Here is a 22,468-nt window from a genome sequence, read left to right as displayed (position 1 = left end):
TGGGCTGTGGCTGCTCCAGAAAGGACGGGAAAAAGAAGGGGAATGGGAAGGGGAGGAGAAGGGAACAGAAAGTAGAAGGAAAGGGGCCTAATTTTGCCGTGTGTTTCTGGTATTTAAAAAGAGACCTTCATTTTTACATGGTATTGTTACATAAGAGATGCATCATACATATCATGCAAGATAACAGAATGACTTTTGTCTGATATTCTTCTTGTAAATGGTTTCATAAGGAAAAAAATACAAATTTGATCTTCAATGCAGTAGGTTTCATAAACTGTATTTTTCTTGAGATGCCTTTGGTGCATTCCTCTCTGTTGAAAGCCTTGTGCTCAGGCCATGGCAAGAGGAAGAGGGGGGTGCAGGGGAGGAGGAAGCATCAGGTCCCATTCCTGCATTTAGCTTTATTCCCACTAAAAGCTAAATTTTAGTTCCTGAACGTGTTTGGATGTTGGATCATATATAGGATTGTTCAATGTATTTTCGCAAACAGTATCTTCTCTGCAGCCACTATAAAACCTTATTAAATCACGAGCTATTGTAATTATTCTAAATAAAATCAACTTGTTTATACATATAAGTCTCAGAAAATTTACTGAGAAGTTTAAAGGAATTTTTCGAATCTGAACTCAGCAGGCTAGACAAGGTTAATTGTCTTTGAGAAATCAGACAGATTTATAAATTAACAAGTAGCTTCTTACACAGAAGCTTGGGAAGGAGATAGCTGATGTGATTCAGATGAGGAGGAGGAGAGTGAAGAAAACCCCAGTTCTGATTATCAGGTGGTTTCTGTGGGGCCACCAGTGAAAACAGAGACTACCAATGGGGGGACAGGAGGTGTGCAGCAGGTCAGTGCATGCACGATTCTTTGGTTCCCCTACTGAGTTGGCAAAATTGCAGGAAAAGCATTCCTAAGGATTGCCAAAGGAAATGGAGGTAGAATATGTGTGGGGAGTCAGCCTAACTGGGGATCGAGTAATTTTAGATGAGGAAGAGTGAATGTTTTTGGGGAGCAGGCATTTTTCGCACAGCCACTCCCCTTGGGGACTATTCCCTAACAGCATGCGCTGTTCATTGGACAGGGAGTCTGAACCCACAAGAACTTGGGAATCCGCTGAAATTTTCTGATTTGGCTTCCTTGGTGCAGAAGGCGGCATGCGTACAAGTGATATATTATGGATATCTGACAACAAAATCCCCGATGGCTGTTCCAGTTGACCCACATAGGTTAACACCCTTAATTCACAGCCTTCCTGATAGTTTAAAGATGGATGTAGCACACGTTCAGGAATGCCTGCAAAATACCAGCCATAGACAATGAAATCATGTAATGAATTGGAATGAATTCTTAAAGGATGTAGTTGATTACGGACACCAGATGAGCTGGATCAGTATCTCCACAGAGAAGACCGCAGAGAGATCTGTGGAAAGATCCATGGGTTGTACTCTGTGAGTACATCAGCTTACTATCACCTGACCCTGACTCAAGTGAAAATCCCAAAGTCAGAGGGAAAGAAAGTCTTTGTGGCATCAGGCTCGAGAACTGGGAGTGCCTCAGTATTGGCTGTATGGTGTCACGGTAGAGGATCTCCATGAGCTAGTTCAGTCCTTAACTGCAGCAAAGAACATTATTAAGACTGGGCAAAACCAGCCTTGTGAAAAAGCTAAATCACAACCAGAAACTACACCTGCACCAAAGCAAGACCTAATTGAATTGTCAAGATCTCGGCCAACAAACAAGTATCCCTGGGGAGGGCAATGAGCCACCCTGCCCAGACAATGCTGACAATGCACTGGCTCCCTGACAAGCAATATGAACTGGTAATTTCTATTCCGGTTGGACCCAGAAAAATGGTGGATTTTTTGGTGCATACAGGTGCTTAAATGACTATGACAACTGATGAAACTGCCGAGATTCTAAGAATAAAGCCCAGTCATTGCAAAATAAAAGTAGCTAGAATTGAGGGTATTGATAAGGATTACCTGACAGCACAATTGTTCCCAGGAGAGGAGCAATTAACTCGTGCTGAAGTATTAGTTGCTGCTGCTAATACGTAATATTTTAGGATTCAATACATTGTATGGCAGGTTATGGAAGTTACCTGATGGTACTTTGTGGAGTTTTGCAGGGTGAAATAATGGAGATTGGACTGAGAAAGACTTTGGCATTGTGAAAATCCATCTGTTGGAAGTATCCGTCCCTTTGCCTCTGTCCCGGATCACCAACACAAACCAATATCCTCTGCCTGCGGCAGCACTGACGGGGATAGATGGGGCAGTGAAAGCTTTAGAAGAGCACTCACTCTGCCTGTAATTCTGCTGTCTGGCCAGTTAGAAAGCCAAATGGACAGTGAAGACTTACTATTGATTGCAGGAAATACTGCAACTTTGACAGCAGTTGTGCTAAATATTGCAGAATTGATGACTCAAAGCCAGTGTTCCTCTCACGCATGGATGGCAGCTTTTGTGAAAGATACATTTTTCAAGCAATCTCAAAGGAGTGTGGTTTACTGATGCATACTGATCATCTTCCCACAGAGGAAATAATGAATGGCATTACAAGGCAGCGGCACTGGAAGTGGCCACAGGAGAAAAAATTAAGTGAAACTGGTAAAGATAGTGCACAAGTAGGGGAGCTTAGCGCGGTTCCACTAGCTGCACAACATGGTGCCAGCCACATTTACACTGATTTCTATGCAGTTTTCATCCAAACAGATGGGTCACTGGGCCGCAAATTAATGTCAGGTTAAGAGTTGCCATTTGGCAAACTGGTAGCTGGAAGCAATTGCTAGCCATAGGAGACCAAAGGACGTTGCATATTGGTTGGGTAAAAGGACATGATCGATCAGCCTCCATTGCTGCTCAGTTCAATCAACAAGTGAACAACCTGACATGACCACACGAAACTGAAGTCATGGAGGAGAATCAAGAATGGGTATGGTTACATATCAAGCAAGGTCACACCAAACGGGTTGACACATGAGGGTGTAGCCTGGGGGTGGCCGATACCCACAAAGCTGTGTGAACAGGTAGTCACCGCCTGGTAGTCACAATGCCATTTTCAGCTTAATAATACCTCCTGGGTAAAGCACATATCCGTGATACAAAGACATTATGGCTTACATGGCAGATCGATCACTTAGGTCCCTGGAGACCCTCAGGTAATAAGAAATACACTTGGGTGGGAGTAGAGATCATCTCAGGAATTACCATGGCTACAGCAGTTGCAGCTGCTGCCAGGGAAAATATGATTCTGTTTAAAGCAACAGTTTACTGTCCAAAAATGAAGGCCTTCTGTACCCCCATCACAACCCTGATGCCAAAGACAGACACTGAACCAGGGGAGCATCTTACTGGCTTCCACAGGGGACAGCCTGCGATAGTAAAAATGCCCAAAATTGGCACTGTGGCAATGATATTGACTGCTCAAAAAAATCTCTATGCCTGAATCAGTACTCAGTGGATAATGCCTTCTTTTTAATTCACTGTGCTGGTTGTCTTCTCAACTGAATATGTTGGGTTTCATTTTTTTCTTCTTTCTCTGTACAGGTATTCTGGATGAATGTGGACAGCGGACTCACCCATGTGAACAGTGAGTGTTAATGAGGAATCCTGATACTTGCCAGAGCCATGGTGACATTTCTGATTTTCATAGTCACCTGCAAAACTAAATTTTAACAATATTGTTAACCCACAACTTAAACTTTGGGTGTTACTCCAGATTTCATCTCTAGTTAATGGTTAAAAGGACACCAATTGGTCATGGTTGCAAGCTCTCATTCAGTACACAGGAGTAGCTGGACTATACCCCCACAACAGGAGTCCAAGTTGTGCTACCATAGTCATACAGGGGTCTGAGGTATATCACCAACAAATTGGTGGAGGAAAAATCCTTGCTTTGCAGCCAACACTTAACTGCACAAGCCCAATAGGTGCAGCCATGGGAAAGGTTTGCCTCAGAGGCAGGGATCCTTAGGTGCGGAGGTATGTTTTAGTACTGTAACGATATTACAATGATGAGGAAAGGTCATCTGTAAGGCTAAGTTGTCAGAGTAGCAGCTGCAATCCACCTTCTTAGAAAATAATTAGGCTACTGTACTTGCAAGGGCCTTGCTGATAGCAGGAGCTACACCTACTTCTAGGCCTCTCATCCTCCACTTCAGATGACCTTGGTGGATTCCTTTCTGTTGAAAGCCTTGTACTCAGCCCATGGTTTCCATGGGGGAAGCACCCTGATCCATTTCTTGCCACATTCAGACCAATTCCCGTACTTGGCCTTATTCCCACATTCAGCCTTAATCCCACACTAAAAAAACCAGAAACCTCCGTGGGGGAGGAGCCTGGATATTAGGGAAAAATTACTTCCCTGAAAGGGTTGTGAAGCACTGGCAGAGGCTGCCCAGGGAATGGACTGAGTCCCCATCCCTGCACGGATTTCAAAGCCATGTGGATGCAGTGCTTAGGGACATGGTTTAGGGGTAGCCTGAGCAGTGTGAGGTTTATGCTTGAACTCGAAGATCTTCAAGGTGAAGATCCAAGGTGAAGATCTTCATGATGAAGGTCCAGATTTTTCCACCCACGGTGCTTCCCTGGTTTTTCTGAGCCTTTCTTTTCCCTCTCCTATTTCCCTCTTTGCCATTTTCTGCCTTTTCTCTCTATATTATCACAGAGGTGACACTGGCTTTGCTGATGGGCTCTGCTTTGGCCAGCCCATCACTCTAGGTCTGTTTTGAAGCTGGCTAGAATCAACTCTTCTCAACACATGGGCAGCCACTGGCCTCTTCTCAGGCAACTGCCTGCAGCTCCCATAAAGTTGCACAAGCATTGTTCATCAAGCATATAATCAGATATTAACACATAATTGTACTAAATGCCAAGCCATTCCTTGCACTTTCTGTACATGCTCCAAGGGGTCTTTAGGGGCACTCTGTGGTCGTCACCCCAAAAATTAATTACCTGCCAAGTTCACCCACCAGTCAATTCCTCCCCATCTCCTTCCTATCTCCTACCAGTTATTAGCTTGGTCTGTCCAAACAGCTTCCATGGAAATTTTTAATTTACTTAAGTTCTCAGTTCCCCAATCAAAAGCCATGCTGACAAATTGCATTATTATTTCCTAAACCCTGGCCTCTCTTATCTATAGAAACCCATACAGCAGAACAAATGTTGACTAAAAGTGCATGTTCCCATACCACAATAATTCCAAAAGATAACTGTTAACTGGGACCCATCCTGTATGAGGCACCTGCCTGCCTGATGATCCTAAGATATTTTTAAGGTATTCTGAAACATCATGGGCTTTTACCAGCCACCACCTAGACAGGTTTTTGCTGCAAATGAACTGGACAAACCCTGTCCATTCTCCATTCTGTCCATGAATATGCAAGCAGTATTAGCTCCAGTATCAGCCTCCGAGGAAATCAACTCTAAAGCGACCACCACTAAAACTTAGAATCAGCATCCACTCCACTTGGAGGTTCATCTCATTTTCACTCACCTTGCACTTCATCCATCCAGCCCTTATCACCTGCTTTTCTTGTCCAGGAAATTGCCTTGGAAGCCTTATGAAAGGACAAGGCACACAAGCCCTGCTTTCCCATCAGCCACAGAAGTCGTCATTTCATCTTAGAAGGCAATTGGGTTGCTCAGCCACAATTTGCTCCTGGGCCAACCATGCTGGCTGTTTCCAGTCCCCTTATTGTCTTTCACATACCTGGCAGTGGCTTCCACGAGGACTGAACCCATGATCCTCCTGTGCACTGAGGTGAGATTGACTGCCAAGGAATTCCCTGCATCCTTCCTTCCTCTACCTTTTCGAAGATGGGCATCATGTTTGCTTTTTTACCAGTCCCCAGGACAACATATCACTGCTTTCCAGGGATATTAGAGTAACCACTGGATATATCCTGTGGCAACTTCAGAGGCATCCTGCAGGGTGTCATGGACTGGTGTGTGTCCGGCATCCCTAAGTCAGTCTGACACGGAGATTCAGCTACTGTGAATAGAATAGAATAGAATAGAATAGAATAGAATAGAATAGAACAGAACAGAACAGGATAGACCCAACCAGACTATTTCAGTTGACACAGACCTACAGTGATCATCTGGTCCAAATGCTTGACTACTTCAGGGCTGACTGAAACCTAAAGCATGGTATTAAAGGCATTGTCCAAATGCATCTTAAACACTGCCATGCTTAGGGCATTGATCACCTCTCCGTGGAGCCTGTTCCAGTGTTTGACCACCCTCTTGGTAAAGAAATGCTTCCTCATGTCAAGTCTACAGTCTGTGTAGTTCTTCACATCGCACTGGGAGCTGTGGAGACCTGCAAGCAGCTCTGGCCATTGAAGCCCAAGGTCCAGGGAGCATGGAGTACCTCAGCCAATCCCATGTCCTGAAAAAAGCGTTGGAGCTCTAACTATGTATCATGTCTAACATTTGTATTATGATTGTGTTTATTCTGCATGATAATAACAACGTCATTGTGTGGCATGCAAACTCTACTGATGCACTATCATCTTATTGCAATCTCTTTTCCAGTAATGCAGTTTTCTTCAGGTCAGCCAACTGGACAACCATTCCTTTAGCATTTGGTTCATGTATTGACTGAACGCTCTACCTCCTTCCTGTAATAAGTAACTCATTGCTTGGAGCTCCCCCAGCCATTGCCCATGTCCACCTGGTGCCCAACAAAATCAAGTCCTACCCAAAGCTGGGAATTTCCCTCCATTCTCAGCACTCTATGTTTCTTCCTGAGTTGCTAGGAGAGGATGGCCTGCATGATGAGGTGTCTGGGTGCCCCTGGCGGGAACTGCAGTGGAAACTCTTCCTCCATGCACTTGTTCGGCGTTTGTCACACTGAACAACCCTATGGAAATGCAATCCCAGCCCTCAAGATGCAAAATGCTTGAGACAGGAAATGTTGGTGTGCTGGAAGGTTGTCTCTGGGGGAAATTGCTCAGACGTCTACCTCACACAGGGCTTCTCATGTCATTAGGGAAATTCTAGCCTCATAATTGCCTGTGCAGAATTCTCTCCTTTCAGTTTCACTGATAAAAGGAGAATGAGACAAACCAAAGCCATAATAATGGTGACACAGGCATGTACCCCAGCCTTGCAGGGCTGCTGGAATAGGTATGGGCATTGCCCTGGAATTGTCTTTGGCTTTTGGCCCACTCCCTTATCAGTTCCTTACTGTAAGGCCCTCCCACACTTCCCAGACATGTTTTGCTGGCCAACTGGGCCTCCTCCTGGGAGTGCAAATAAAAGGCTGGTGTTGCAGGCAGTCCTGGCAGACAGACAGCCCAAGCTGCTTTGGCACTTCCTGGCTGTGGACTGCATTATGAGAAAGTCAATGACTCCTTTTGTCTTTCTTCCTGTCTTCGTTGGCCTGGTTCTATCAGGCACCCAGGGAGAAATAATCCCCCGATGTGACCTGGTGAAGATCCTACTTCAAAATGGCTTTGAGGGCTTTGAGGGCAAAACTGTAGCTGACTGTGAGTACAATGAGCTCCCACTGGGCCTCTCAGCCTATACTACCCTTGTCCTTCTCAGGTTCTTTGTAATCTTCTAGCAGTACTATTCTGTCCCTCCATCCCTTTGACTTCATCATCTTTCTTCCTCATCCTCTTCCTTTTCCCCTTCTATTGCTTACACAACAAACACTTATCCAGACTTTTATCCTTCCAAGCATTTACCCATCCATTTCTCAGACTTACAGTATCACCACTTTATTTCTGCAGCTCTTCATTCATCCTTGAGCCCTTCATCACTTTTCTCTTATTTACCCTGAGCACACCTTGATGTTCCTCCTCCAGGAACTCTCTTCCTCCTGCAGGGGTCTGTCTGGTGGCACACGAGAGCAGTTACAACACTAAAGCGTTTCATGACGATGGTCCAAGCAGGGACTATGGGATTTTTCAGATCAACAGTCAGTACTGGTGTGAGGATGGCAGGACCCGTGGATCCAGGAATGCCTGCCATATCCGTTGCTCAGGTAAGCAGTGAAACAGAGCAAAGACCTTTTCCCACTTTATGAAAGCACCCATATCTGTTCATGACATCTGTCTAGAGCTGCTCTGGGCATTTCTCTGTATGCATCCTTCTATTCATCCATCTCCTCAGTATCCCACTTACCCTTCCTGATGAACACCTTTTACTTTGCCCATCTAAACCTGCTCTCCCTTTAATCCTTTTTCCTCCCTACTGACCTTTCCCCCCTTCTCTACAGCATTACTAGATAATAATATTGAGGATGACATTCAGTGTGCAAAGAAGATTGCTGAAGAGGCGAAGGGCCTCAGTCCCTGGTAAGAATAATTGCAGTGGGCCCTGGGGAGGAGCAAGTAGAGGACACCAAAGAAGACCCTGCTATTGACTGGTGGTGGTGGCAGGGGGTGACAAGCTGTATTTGGGAAAGTTCAGCACAGTCCTCCTAGTGCAGAAAGAACTGAGGAGTCCTAGCTCCCATCTCCCGCCTTAATTCTCTGAATCTTCCTCCCCTCCCAGAGCTCTCCCTTTGGTTTCCTTCCCCTTTCCCAGCTCCCTAGATTGAGCTCTTCAGAATTTCCATTGACTCACATCTTTCATGCCCAGCTTTCTTCACCCAAGATTCTCAAAGACTAACCAGGTCTGGGGTTATAACCAATTCAATCATTATCTAACCCCTCAAATTACATCATGTATTTCTTTTCCAGGTATGGCTGGAGAGACTATTGTGAGGGCAAAGACCTGAGTTCCTACGTCAAGGGTTGTTAAATCACCCCACAAGTAGCAACTGTTTCCTCAGGATCCCCAAGTATGAAGAGTAAGGCTGTATGGAACAGGGGCCAGGAAAAACGGATGGGTGTGGGAAACTGAGAGCAGCATATTATTAGGGTAGAAAGAGTGGTGGCTATTGGTAATGCTATGAGCCCTTTGCGCTACTGCAATTCAAATAGAGAACTCTGGAAGAGTGTTTTTTCCAAATGAAGGTTGAATCCAGAAACAGTACACAAACAGAAGGTGGCAATACTGAAACCATATTTGCTTCTGCATACGCTTTGTTCTGAGATATGCTAAGCAGTGACTACTTTTATGTTCATGCAATAAAGTGATGCTTTAAGTCATGTCTGTTGTGAATGAACCAGCTATGAAAGGCTGAATCAAAAGAAAAAAAAAAAAAACAGCCTCCAAAACTAACACAAAAATATTTGCATTAGCCTTGCCAGCAGACCCTCTTCCCAGCTATGAGGCAGACAGGGTCTCTGTTCCCTCCCATAGAATCGTAGAATAGTTAGGATTGGAAGAGACCTTAAAGATCATTTAGTTCCAACCCCCCTGCCATGAGCAGGGACACCTCCCACTAGATCAGGCTGCCCAACCTGGCCTTGAACCCCTCCAGGGATGGGGCAGCCACAACGTCCCTGGGCAACCTTCTCCAGTGTCTCACCACTCTCATGGTGAAGAAATTCTTCCGTATGTCTAGTTTAAATCTGCCCCTCTCCAGTTTATACCCATTGCCCCTAGTCCTATGACTACAAGCCTTTGTGAATAGCCCCTCCCTCAGCTTTCTTGTGGCTCCTTTCAGGTACTGGAAGGTCGCTATGAGATCTCCTTGGAGCCTTCTCTTCCCCAGGCTGAACAAGTCCAACTCTCTCAGCCTGTCCTTGTATGGGAGGTGCTCCAGCCCTCCGATCATCTTTGTAGCCTCCTCTGGACCCGTTCTAACAGTTCCATAGCCTTCTTATGTTGAGGATTCCAGAACTGGACACACAAGAGAGGAATAGAAGGGCAGAATCACCTCCCTTGACCTGCTGACCACTCTTCTTTTGATGGAGCCCAGGATACGGTTGGCCTTCTGGGCTGCAAGCACACATTTCTGGCTTATGTTGAGCTTCTCATCGACCAGCACCTCCCAGTCCTTCTCTGCAGGGCCAGAAGACTTCATTCTGTTATTAAGTAATCCAAGGCAGAGCTATTTTATATGCCAGTGTTCATGAGTTTTTAAGAAAACTCAAAAACCCTGAAGTCATAGCCTTCCCCTTGTCCACAGGATGGGAACTTCTCATCTATTTGGGGATTTGAACAACCTTCTTATCTGGAGTTTTGACTTTGTAGGTTCAACCCTGGTAAAGGGATGCTTTCTATCCACCTAAAAATGAAAACCGTGCACACATCTTCAAGGGACGTAACAAGAAAAGATCAGGAGCTGTGGGAAGTAAATTCTCTGCAAATGAAACACATCCCTGCTAGGGGCTGCTTAACCCTGCCACAGCTCAAACCCCCAGGTCCAGCCAGGAGTGAGGCTGAGCACAGGTTCCCAGTAGGGACACACACACCCCTACCCCAAAATACCAACACATCCCTGTGCACATCCACACACATGGATACAGACACACATACATGCACATACATACACACACACACACACGTGGATACAAACACACACACACACACACACGGATACACACACACACATAGAAACACACACAAACACACACACGTACATGCACACATACACACAAATAAACACTCATAGAATCATAGAATCATAGAATCATAGAATAGTTTGTGTTGGAAGGGACCTTAAAGATCATCTAGTTCCAGCCCCTCTGCCATGGGCAGGGACATCCAGGGATGGGGCAGTCACAACTTCCCTGAGCAACCTGGGCCAGTGCCTCACCACTCTCATGGTGAAGAAATTCTTCTTAATGTCTAGTCTAAATCTGCCCTTCTCCAATTTGTACCCATTTCCCCTTGTCCTATCACCACAAGCCTTTATGAATAACCCCTCTCCCCCTTTCCTGTACCCCCTTCAGGTACTGGAAGGTCACTATAAGATCTCCTCTGAGCCTTCTCTTCTCCAGGCTGAACAACCCCAACTCTCTCAGCCTGTCCTCCTAGGGAAGGTGCTCCAGCCCTCCGATCATCCTTGCAGCCCTCCTCTGGACCCATTCCAACAGCTCCATATCCTTACATTGAGGATTCCAGAACTGGATACAGTATTCCAGATGAGGTCTCACAAGAGAGGAATAGAGGGGTAGAATCACTTCCCTCACCCTGCTGGCCACGCTGCTTTGGATGCAGCCCAGGACATGGTTGGTTCTTCTCTGCAGGGCTGCTCTCAATCACATAATCCCTCATCATCTCTGGAAAATGGGAATTGCCTTGACCCAGGTGCAGGACCTTATACTTGGCCTTGCAGAACCTCATGATGTTCTCAAAGCCCCACTTCTCCAGTCTGTCCAGGTCCCTCTGGATGACATCCCGTCCTGGTGTGGCAACTACACCACTCAGCTTGGTGCTATCCGCCAACTTGCTGAGGGTGCACTCATTCTCACATACACAAATACACATACACACACGGATGCACACACGGATAGAAACAGATACACACACGGGTACACACATACACGGATATACAGATGCAGACAGAGATACATACACACACATGGGTACAGACACACATGAACACATACATACACATACATGGATACAGGCACACATACACATACAAATACACACACATACATGCACATGGAAACAAACCCACATGTGCATACATACTCATGCCTGGAGAAGAGGAGGCTGAGGGGAGACTCTCTACAACTCTACAACTCCTGGAGAGGAGGGAGCTGGGCTCTTCTCCCAAGTGACAGAGGACAGGACAAGGGGGAATGGCCTGAAGCTCCACCAGGGGAGGTTCAGGCTGAATATCAGAAAAAAATTCTTCACGGAAAGAGTCATGGGGCACTGGAACAGCTGCCCAGGGAGGGGGTCGAGTCGCCTTCCCTGGAGGTGTTTAAGGAAGGGGTGGATGAAGTGCTTAGGGACATGGTTTAAGGGAGTGTTAGGAATGGTTGGACTCGATGATCCAGTGGGTCCTTTCCAACCTGGTGATTATTCTATGATTCTATGGATACAAACAGACACACGCACAGATGCACACGCGTAAAGACATAAACACGTGACTGGCCACACAAATTAGTACACGCATGCTTAGCACTCACTAAAATACAAATTGAACCAGTGGCCTCATCCTGTTGTCCTCTCTGGCTGATCGGAATGAAGGCCCCTTGGTCCATGAGTGGCAACGAACAGACTTGCTCACAGATGTATATACGAGGTCCATCACAAAAAACCTCTCAGAGACTGACCCTATAGCTCGGGAACCAACAGGGGGAGGGGACAGACAAAGAGGTGGGCAAAGAACACGTTCTGACCAGTTGCAGTGAGAGGGGGAGGAGAGGAAGAAAGGGAAGAAGGGGAAGAGATGTAAGGGAAGGAAAGGGGGAGAGGGGAAGAGAGAAGGGGAAAGAGAGAAGAGAGGGGAGGATTGGGAAAGGGAGAGGGAAGGAGGAGAGGAAGGGGAAAGAAGGGAAAAGGGGAGAAAGAAGGAGAGGGGAAGGGGGGGAGCGGGGAGAAGAGGGAGAGGGGCGGGAGGGGCCTGTGCCAGGAAGTGTGAGGTGTTTTGGTTGGTGTGGTGACTGCTGGAGCCCCCGTGAGGGAGGCAGTTGTCCTGTCCCCGTGCCTTGCAGAGCAGGGGAAGCCCACCTGGCATGTCTGGGCTCCACCATGGGCTTACTGTGCGTTGGGCCATGCCGTGTCTCTGGGGTTACAGATCTGGAGATAAACCTGAAGGCCTGGAAGTCTTTAAGGTGGTTGGGGGTGAATGGTCAGAGGTTTCCCGAGGAAGGAGTCTTTCCCTCCCTGGCAGGAAGGAACACCTCGGTCAAGCAGAGTGCTGCAGTGTGTTTGCTTGAAGCCGTGCCGTATTGGTGGTTGCCAGCACAGCATTGTGAGAAACAGAACATAGCAAGGTGAGCAGTGGTGGCCAGCTGGGTGTGTGAGCGTAGGGGTGTAGAGGAGAACGGAGAGGTCCTGAGTGTCCTCCCCACAAACCCCCCTGCCTGAGCCCGACTACACAGCCCTCCCAATTCCCAGGAGACTTTTCCAGGGTGCCAAAGGGCAGCTGTTTCTCCTCGGGCTCACCGCTAGATGGGCCCCCCATCCTTGCTGTCGGCTGGGACAGGTTCTCCTGCACAGGCAGCAGCAGAAATACGGCTCCTGGCTTTCACTAGGCTTTAGGAGGAAGAACAAGGACTAAATGAGAAATGGGACCATGCAAGGACCTGCCTGATGTGGAGATAGGGCTGAAACCCTCAGCAGAAGTGTTTTGACTCTGATTTTCACAAAATGCAGCAGAATGGTGTCAGAAAGGGCAGGTTCCTAATTTAACCCTTTTACAATTGAGGGCCCCTTCCTCCAAAGTGCATCAAAATGGGTTGGAGCAGTGGCAGGACCTGCTTTCCACGCTGTCTCTCTGCCACAGGCAGGGAGAGATCAGTTCCCTTGACACTGTGACCCTCCTGACCCTTGACCCAGCCTGCTGCACAGCTCTAAGAGCTTTTCCCTTTGCAGTGGGATAACCTTGCAAAGCAAAGGAGAGGAAGCTTTGAGCAAGGCAGTGTGGTGCAGTGGAAAGAGCAGCTCTCTGGGATGCATGGGGTTGGCACAGCTGATCAGTCCCATTGGACTGTAGCATCTCTGTAGGACACTGCTACTCTTTGCCATAGGACATAACCGTAACTAATAAGATCACTGCAATTATTTTGCTGACTCAGTCCAGGAAACCCCAGGAAAACCCCAGCAGCACCCCTTCCTGGTGCCTCAGTTTCCCCTGCTGTGAAGAGATGCTAATAACCTGCCACTCTCCCTGCCTGCTTTTCAGCTTGGGATTTACTCTAACAGTTCATACCATTCACCTAGCTGGGCTTTCCCAAGGCTAGCTGCACTTGCCAGGACACAATCCAGACTAGGCCTGTTGGATTCCTGCATCTCCTGATACCTCCACAGTCTGCAAGCAGACTACTGTGACTCCCTGTAGCTCTGAGGTTGGGATCCAAGTCCCTGCCAGTGGGACAGCCCCAGCCCCAGAGGCCCTGCAGTCCCAGGATCACAGAACGCAGGGCTCATCTGAGCAGATTGCACCAAATGAAGGTGAAACCCTGCAGAGAAAGGGTTTGTGGGGTAACCTTCTTTGGGAACTGGCCAGAGTTGGGTTCTCCATCTCACCCTGAGTGATGTGATTCAGCAAATAAGGCTGCGCACGCCGTCCCAGGCAGCCCAGCTTCCCAGTTTGGACAAGGGAGGCCAAGGGACCTGGGGAAGAGCTGACCTGGGACAAAGGTGCTTTGCTTTCAGAAGCAGTGTGCCCAGTGTGGGAAGCTTGCTCCCACCCCCACCCGGGGCAGTGGCATCCGAAGCACTCGCCCGCCTCCCAGCGCGCCCCGCAAAGAAGCAACAGCTGCAGAGGCCCTTTTGCTGCCTCAGGAGCTCTGGCAGCCCCCAGGAGCCAGGCCGGAATCTAAATTTAAACTCATGCTTTCTGTGTTTGTCCATGCGAGTACAGACTCCAGCACTCAGTCCCCCACCACCTCCCCGGGTGAGCGGAGGAGACAGACGCCGCTAGAAGGGGGCTGCAGCTGGCTGCGACCCGGGGAAGGGGGGCTCGGCCGTGGGGCAGGAGGGGGAGGATTGGCTACGGGAGAAACACCATGGAGCCTGCTTCTCCCCAGGACGATGTGAAGAAAAGGCAACAGAAGGAGAAGACCAAGAAGCCAGTGCCACCAGTAGCCCCCTGGCCACCCAGGGCTCTGTTCTGCTTAACCCTGCAAAACCCTCTGCGTAAGGCATGCATCAGCATCGTGGAGTGGAAGTATCCTTCTGGCTATGTGGCCTTGGGCACAGGGGTGCTGGGGAAGGGTGCTGGGGAGGGGTGCTGGGGAGCAGGGCTCTGTGGGCTGCAGGCAGGAGAGCTGCCAGCCCACTCCAAGCCTGTTACTGGCTGTCTCATCCTGTCTGTAAAAGGCAACAAGGTGTGTGAGGAGCCCCAGTAGGATGCATCGGCAAAAGAATGGCTGTGCAAGCTGGGGGTGTGAATAGGTCTGTAGGGGAAGCTGGGGCTAAGAATTGGGTCAGGCTATGGGGACCTTCGGCAGGGTGGTATGGGGATGGGCAGGGATAGCCTGGGTATCCAGGGACTTGTGGGAGGAACATATCTTGTGCTGACCAGAACTGTGCTAGGGAGAAACAGGGGACAGCCCCAGAGGGGAGAAGATTTGGCATGCGAGGATCGGGCACAGTGCCATCCCGGGGTGGGGATGGAACCAGGTAGAGGAGGAGGGCCAGGCTGGGGGAGTGGGGGCTGAGGATGGAGCTGGGGACAACAGGCTGCCCCAGGGGAGAGGTTTGGCCTGTGTAGCAAGATGGTGGCAGGCTGCTTGGGATGACTCTTTGCGTGTGCCACAGCTGCTCCCTGCCCTCTGGTGGGATCTGGCAGCAACCCTGAATCTTTGCCAACACCACTGCCCTCTCAGCCCCTGCTTTCTCACCCCTCTCTGGCACTGCTGCCACAAGTGAAGGCTTTTGTGATAGACACTGTCAGAGGGCCCATATCTCCCTGTGCCTCTGGCTTAATTTAGGGATAGGGTTTGGGTGCTTGCTCTTTGTTGGCCATCTTTTCACTGGGGCATTATAGCTTGGAAACACCAAAATGTCGTGTTTCTGCCACCCATCCAGGAACTATTTTAGGCTATTAGATCTATCACCTTTTTGACCTGTATTTTATGTAAGGGAAGAGAGTGGGAGAAAACATTTCACTTTGGCAGCAAAACTTTAGGGTTCAAGCAAAACTAATGAAATTGCGTGTGTTTCCAGCAAATCCAGTTCTTCCACTCCAACTTTTCTCATTTCGGTTACTGAATGTGGCAGGATCATCCCAGCCCTAGCCAGGCTTTGTTCCTCGTGGTGGTGGCGTGGTTGCCTTAGACTGGCTATGTTGCTGTACACATCATGCCATGGGAACACCAAAACTCTGCCCCAGCAATGCCAGAGATGCCAGCTTGTTCAAAGCTCAGGGTGCCTATTGGCAGCCATGCTCACCCCTCTGATGGTGCTGTGCTGGCTGTGGGTTTTGAGCCTTTATTCCTTCACTGCAAAGGGGGTCACTGACCTTCAAGGAGAGCGAGAAGAGCTAAAATTGAGGAATTTTCCATTTCTGCTTCTTTAGCATGAGGACTGGGTTGTTCTACAAGCATATGGAAGGGAGCTGTGTCTGTGTCTTAAATAGGCACTGAGTGTGGAAGAAACTTGTGCGTACACTCCAGAGTGGCATGGGAAGACCTGGAAATAGGACTTGTGTCTTCTAATATGCTAAACCGCATTCCTCCTCTAGGGCCAATGTGTGCCAGAAAGAGTTTGGTGCTGTGAGGGTCTTTCCCACATTAGTGCCCTGGAAGGGGAGTGTGGAGGGGAGAGCTAGGTGTCCCACCAGGAAAGGTGCAGATCCAGATGGTTCTGACCTGTGCAGGACAAATGATCCAGGCCATCAGGTTTCTTCAATGCTTCTCTTGCACCTGGCTCTATTTATACCCGAATGCACCCATCTTTTCACCTTCAGGGAACAGGGTTTGCAAGGCGTGACAGGACAACTCCAATTCCTGCAGGCTTTTATGGTCTTCAGGGCCAGGCAAGCTGCCAAGGGGAGCTTAGCAGTGCCTATTTTCTATGGGAATACCTTGCATCTGGGTTCGGTGTGGCAGCAAATGTTCCTGTTCCTTTGGCCCATCTCTCCTGTACTATTTCTGCTGTCAGAGCACCAAGCTGAGCCACAGGAGAGGACAGGGTCTTTTCCAGGCAGTTGGAGAGTGGGGAGCATCACTGCACTCAGTTTAGGGTGGGTGAAAGTCAGGCGGGCATGAGGCAGGGGTGGGGTTTATGCTCACATCTCAAAAAGCATGTTTGTTAGCACAGGGAAATCTGAGTACTCTGCAAATGGCTGTGCTCAACAGCTAGCCCAGCAAGTTAATGGTTGGTTGCACATGTCCAGTTTTGTGGTGTCACCGTGGTATACCAGGTTGTTTTACAATCAGGAGGACTTCAAAGCAGATGGGTGACGGTTCTGGGGACTCCTGTAGGACCACAGAGCCACAAGGCATTGATTCCTGCTGCAAAGCAGATGTTGGGACCCTTGAATATTGTGTGGCAGGAGGCTGCTGGAGAGATAGAAGTGGGATTGCAGGACAAAGAGATCAGGAGGGTGTTGAGGCTCTGGGTCAGTGGCAAGAGGCACAAGAAGCCGTGCTCATTGCCTCTTTTTTTTGGTTAAATCTGTCCCACTGCATTTCTACCCTATTACAGTGCCAGACTCACAGGCTCAGAAGCAGCAAGCTGATTCCAGCTCCAGTTACAAGATAGGTCACTCTTCAAGGAGGGCTGCTCTCACTGTCAGAGCATACAGGGAAACCTCTGACACAGGGAATAGCTTTTCCAGCTGATATTAGTTTTTAAAGGGTCCAGAAAAGGCAAAATAACCCGTGATGAACATCAGACACAGCTGACACCGCTCAGCCAGCTCAGCAGGCCAATATGTGGAGAATGCTCCGTAGGTGCCCTTTGCCCCGTGATGCTGGATTGAACAGTGGTATGGCCACTGCTTCCCAAGGCAGGCCTCAGAGTAATTATCTGGAAAGTGAGCTAATTAATTGATTAAATATGGTGTAGGGAAGCATCAGTACGGCTGCAGGGCCTCTCTGCTGTGTTAGCGGGTTTTGAGGACTGTCCTGGGCTCTATAGTGGCATCATTCTTTATGGCTGAGCTGCAGGTGTTCCCACAGAGTGTGTTCCTGGGAGCTGTTCTCCTTTGGAAGGTCTACCCAAAGTGAGCTGGGGATGGTTGGAAATCCTGTCTTGTACTGGATCCTTTGTACCCACTGGCTGAGATGTACCAGTCTGCCTGTGATGGCAGGTTGGTAGTTACAGGTGGGGATGGGTGTGCTCATGAGTGTGGATGTTGGCTGGTAGGACAATAGTGAGGGGAAGGGGCTGGAGGAGAACGTGCTGATTTACATCACTATTTGTTGACTTAAGTCATTATTTGTTGATTTACACTGTAGGTGGGTCTGGCCCAGTGGGCAGTTAGACCAACTTTTTCATTTCCTCCATCAGCTTTTAGTTGCAGTGGCTTCCAGGAGTACAGGCAAGGCAAGTGGATCAGGGGCAACTGAGATGTAGTTGTCAAGAAAAATTATTGGCCAAGAAACTTTGAAACTAGAATCATAGAATCATAGAATAACTAGGTTGGAAGGGACCCACTGGGTCATCAAGTCCAACCATTCCTAACACTCCCTAAAACATACCCTTCAGCACCTCGTCCACCCGTCCCTTAAACACCTCCAGGGGAGGTGACTCAACCATCTCCCTGGGCAGCCTCTGCCAGTGCCCAGTGACCCTTTCTGTGAAAAATTTTTTCCTGATGTCATTTTGACTAAATATATTTCTTGGACCTTTTTGTGTTGTGCTGTTCCCAGCTGTATTCTTGCTGCACAAGGTCACCAGATGAGTGGAAAAGACCTGTTCACTTCTAAGTACATGCGTAGCTGAGTGGTGTGATGGCTAGGCACAAGCATTTCGGAGCTGTAGCAGGGCTCCGTTATGCAAGAGAGTCCTGACTCTTCAGGGTGATTCACTGAAGGATGAGGGGGTAAACTACCAGCTCTCCTATCCCCTTGTTATTTCCCCAGTGCAGCATTTTCAGTTGTGCCCCCTCCCCATGTGTCCCTCTCTAGCACGTCCTGAGTAGCCAGGCCCTGCATCTCATCTTGGCCCACTCCCTCCCTCCCCAGGGACCTGAGAAATGGGCACCAATGAGGATGTGCAGAGGGTGAACTCTGACTGGTGACGGCCAGTGGGGTTTACCCACACAGACCTGGATAGGACAGAGACAGGGGCAGGGCTGTACCTGGGTTTTTGTTCCTGTCTCCACTCCTTAACACTTCGTCTCAGACCCTTTGAGATTATTATCCTCCTAACCATCTTCGCCAACTGTGTTGCACTGGCCATCTACCTGCCAATGCCTGAGGATGACACCAATATTGCCAACTCCAGCCTGGTAAGGAAAGCTGGGGAGGGGCTCTTGATCGGGGAGTGTGGGAATAGGACAAGGGGAATGGATTTCAGCTGGAAGAGGGGAGATTGAGATGAGATCTTAGGAAGAAATGTTTTGCTGTGAGGGTGGGGAGGCCCTGGCCCAAGTTGCCCAGAGCAGAGGTGGCTGACCCATCCCTGGAGGGGTTCAAGGCCCGGTTGGATGGGGCTTGGAGCCCCTGAGCCAGTGGGAGATGCCCTTGCCCTTGGCAGGGGATGGAACTGGATGAGCTTTGGGATCCCTTTCAACTCAAAGCATTCCATGAGTCTTGCTGTCCCACTGGACAGCCAGTTGCTTGGCTTCAGGTGCTCTGCAGAGCTGGTCCCTCAGTGTGGGGACAATTGTGCATGGGGGGCAATACCTGGAGTGGGGGCATCTGCTGCTGCCCTGTGGGTTGCAGTTGGATTTGACTGGTTCAGTAAGAGATGCTGCTAAGTCAGAGAGAGGCAGACTTGTGGAGAAACCGTTGCAAAATGGGTTTTCAGAGGGGCTGAAACCACCCCTGGATTGACATCAAATGCAGCAGGAAGGAAGAATTGGTGCAAAAAAAGCACAAATTCCTGGTTTATTTCAGCATTTTTGGAATAATTTTTTCTGACCTTTCATTTCAAAACTCTGTTTTAATTTTTGTACTTTTTATTTAAGAGGAAAACACCTATCTCTGTTAAGCAGAGTTTGCTCCTTTCTGAACAGTTATTCCATTTTTTCCTACTCACTCCATTGTGGCTGGAATAAGATGTTTTGATGTGATCCAAATCAATAATCTGCACTATTTTTAGTTTGCCCTCCCACCCCTTCTCTTCAGATCCTGTTGTGGTTCAATCCTCATTGATTTCCATTGAGAGTCTGAGTTCGGTGACTGAATCAAAGCATCAAAACACATCCTTTTTTAATGAAATGTTCTCTTCTGCTCATTTCTGGACACCTCAGTGTTGGGATGGAGTGAGTTGGGTCCAAGTATCACTGGCAACTTGTGACTTAAAAAAGCACCTCTCTGGTTTTTGCCTTAGCGACTCTCCAGGGTAAACTATTAAAGCATATAAAATAAAAAATATAAAGATATCAAAGTTTCTGTGATACAAAATGCAAAGCAAGGTTTTACTTCTACATCTTTTTAGTTCCTTGAACTGCTTTTGCCTCTTTACCTCACAAAAGGCTTTTAACAACAGTGAAGACAGTGTTTACTTCCTGTTTCCTTGGGAAAAGAAGGTAAAGGGTCACTGCATCTTTTAAAAATAAAACCAAGCTAGGTCCACAGAGGAGGGGAATCAAAAATACCCACAGAGTGTTCATTGCTGGGGTGCTCATTCAGCCTCCCGGTGCATGACCAGCTTCTCGGGGCACAGTTATCTCAACGCAGTGGTTTTGGCTTCTTCCCCGGTTGAGGGGACAACAGGATTTGGAAAGTGCAGTTATCTCAGCTGAGAGTTTAAAGAGGCAAAGCAAAACTGAAGCAAGTCGAGCATGGCAAGCAGGAGGTGGGGAGAGCGGGAAGAGCGGCCTCCCGCTGGAGGGGGGTTGCAATCTGGCTGAGACGAGGATGCCTTTGAGGACAGAACTGGAGGAAGCCCAGCAGCAGTGTGGCACGATGGCGGTCAAGCTGCCTCACGGTGCTCCCAGGCAGGGATGGATGCCGCCCAAGAAGGACCAACAGCCTTTCCCATCAATGGGAGACAGGCAGGCACGAACTGAGTAAGGTCAGGTATAAGTGAAATTCCATCTATTTATATTCACTGTATATTAGGTTATTTATACTGCATCCTATTGGGGGATTTTTCAGCCTGTTGCCATGCCAACAGGCCTCTGTATCAGGAGCCTGGCAGCCCCAGGCTTCTGTTCTTTCATCCCTGCTTTTCATGCCCCTTTGTCATTCTAGTGGCTTTCTAGGAGCAATACCAGCTGAGAGCTAAGCCAGACCACCAGCAGCTCAGGTATTGGCTACCGTCTGCCCAGAGCTCACAGGTAGTGCAAAAAAGGTGTGTTGCAGGCATTTCTGCGTGCAGCAGAGAGACGCTAAATGAGATGCATTTAATTTCTCCTTGTCACTTTTTTAGTTGTCTCTCTTCATTGCCCAGTCCTTTCCAGAGAGGACTTTGTTTATTTATTCCAGGGAGACCTTGGAGTGTAGGGATAGGACGAGGGGGAACATTTTTCAGCTGAAAGAGGGGAGACTGAGATGAGATGTTGGGAAGAAATGTTTTGCTGTGAGGGTGGGGAGGCCCTGGCCCAGGTTGCCCAGAGCAGTGGTGGCTGCCCTATCCCTGGAGGGGTTCCAGGCCAGGTTGGATGGGGCTTGGAGCCTCTGATCTTGTGGGATGTCCCTGCCCATGGCAGGGGGGTTGGAACCGGATAATCCTTAAGGTCCCTTCCCACCCTAACCATTCCATGATTCCATGATTCTACCTAAAGACATTGAGATTGTTGAGGAGACAAAACATGTGAGGGGAAACAGAGTTAGACCAGTGTCCTATGTTATTTGTGGAGACAGGACTGGGGCTCACTTTCATCCGAATTCACTGCTAATGGGTGTGCAGGAGCCTGTCCAGCCCCAGCTTCCGGCAGAAAAGCCTCCTGTGTCCCAGGCACTTAATGCAGTGAAAGCCACTCTGCTTTAAATCTGAAGGTCTCTGGCAAGGGGTCTCAGGAAGGGAGGATCATCTGGGAGACTTCTGCTGCCACTTTGTTGGGAAACCTGGAGAGCAGCCATGCTTGTGACACTGTCTTTCCAGGAGAACCCGGGAAAGATTTTTACACAGAGTTCACAGTAGATTTAAAATTGGGCTCATGAAGGCTTTATTAACTAGAAGTCATTTGGAGAGGTGAAAAATGTGTGTTTAATAACCCGTATATCTTCTATGAAGCAGTTTTGCTTTATCCTGGATGAAATATGATTGGTTTGTTTGAACATAATTAATTATTATTTCTAGATTAGATTTCTTCTGATCCAGAAGATTTTTTTTGGTAATGCTTCTTTTGTATAATTTTGTCTGATTCTAACAAGATCTAAAATTTTTATTTGACCCTGACTTTTTAATTTGATCAAAAATTCACAGCATTTATTTTCACTTTAACTTGAGGTCCCAAACTTCCCAGTGAGTTGCAAATCACGCAGTTGATTTGTCTTTCACTAGATGCCTTGCTCCAGGAGCAAGAAAGTTCAGAAACCTATTCAGCAAGGCTCTTTATTCAAGGGGATTCACCCAAGAAAATACAGGTATCTGCCTGTGAGCTGGCTGCCTGGAATCCGTTGATGTTCAATGGAGAAATAAAGGCAAATTTCAATCAAGTTGGCTTCCTGAGGCAGTTGGTCTCCTCCTGCAGTTCTGGTGGTGTTTTGACATACTGCATACACTGAAGTACCTGTTTGTCCCATCTAATGGGACCCGAGGGTGACTACTCAGAGGGAGACCACTCTTCCAGAGCACCCAGGACCAGCAGGGCTGAGTCCTATGCGCTTTGTGAGCATAGTAGGTAGACCATGCGGCCTGGTGAGTGGGGACAGTG

At 48.3% G+C, this 22,468-nt stretch overlaps 2 protein-coding genes across 2 annotated transcripts in view; both read left to right on the top strand.

Moving 5' to 3' along the window:
* Positions 1–7,274: 7,274 nt before the first annotated feature.
* Positions 7,275–9,095, top strand: LOC104058981 (lysozyme C-like). The gene is made up of 4 exons (XM_009560574.2): positions 7,275–7,493; positions 7,835–7,993; positions 8,228–8,306; positions 8,694–9,095. Exons 1-4 carry the CDS (start codon positions 7,340–7,342, stop codon positions 8,752–8,754), a joined length of 453 nt encoding a protein of 150 aa, XP_009558869.2. The 5' UTR covers positions 7,275–7,339; the 3' UTR covers positions 8,755–9,095.
* Positions 9,096–14,416: 5,321 nt separating this feature from the next.
* The window catches only part of CACNA1S (calcium voltage-gated channel subunit alpha1 S), a 48,379-nt gene continuing 40,327 nt past the window's right edge, over positions 14,417–22,468 (top strand). Inside the window, exons 1-2 of the mRNA XM_054087699.1 lie at positions 14,417–14,695; positions 18,823–18,928. Coding sequence (XP_053943674.1) covers positions 14,535–14,695; positions 18,823–18,928 — 267 coding nt within the window. The 5' untranslated portion in view covers positions 14,417–14,534. The remainder of the gene's footprint in view (positions 14,696–18,822; positions 18,929–22,468) is intronic.

The sequence above is a fragment of the Cuculus canorus genome, chromosome 24 (assembly GCF_017976375.1).
Source record: "Cuculus canorus isolate bCucCan1 chromosome 24, bCucCan1.pri, whole genome shotgun sequence".
Taxonomy (NCBI): domain Eukaryota; kingdom Metazoa; phylum Chordata; class Aves; order Cuculiformes; family Cuculidae; genus Cuculus; species Cuculus canorus.
The sequence above is the reverse complement of the archived record's forward strand: the minus strand, read 5'-3'. Positions and strand labels throughout refer to the sequence as shown.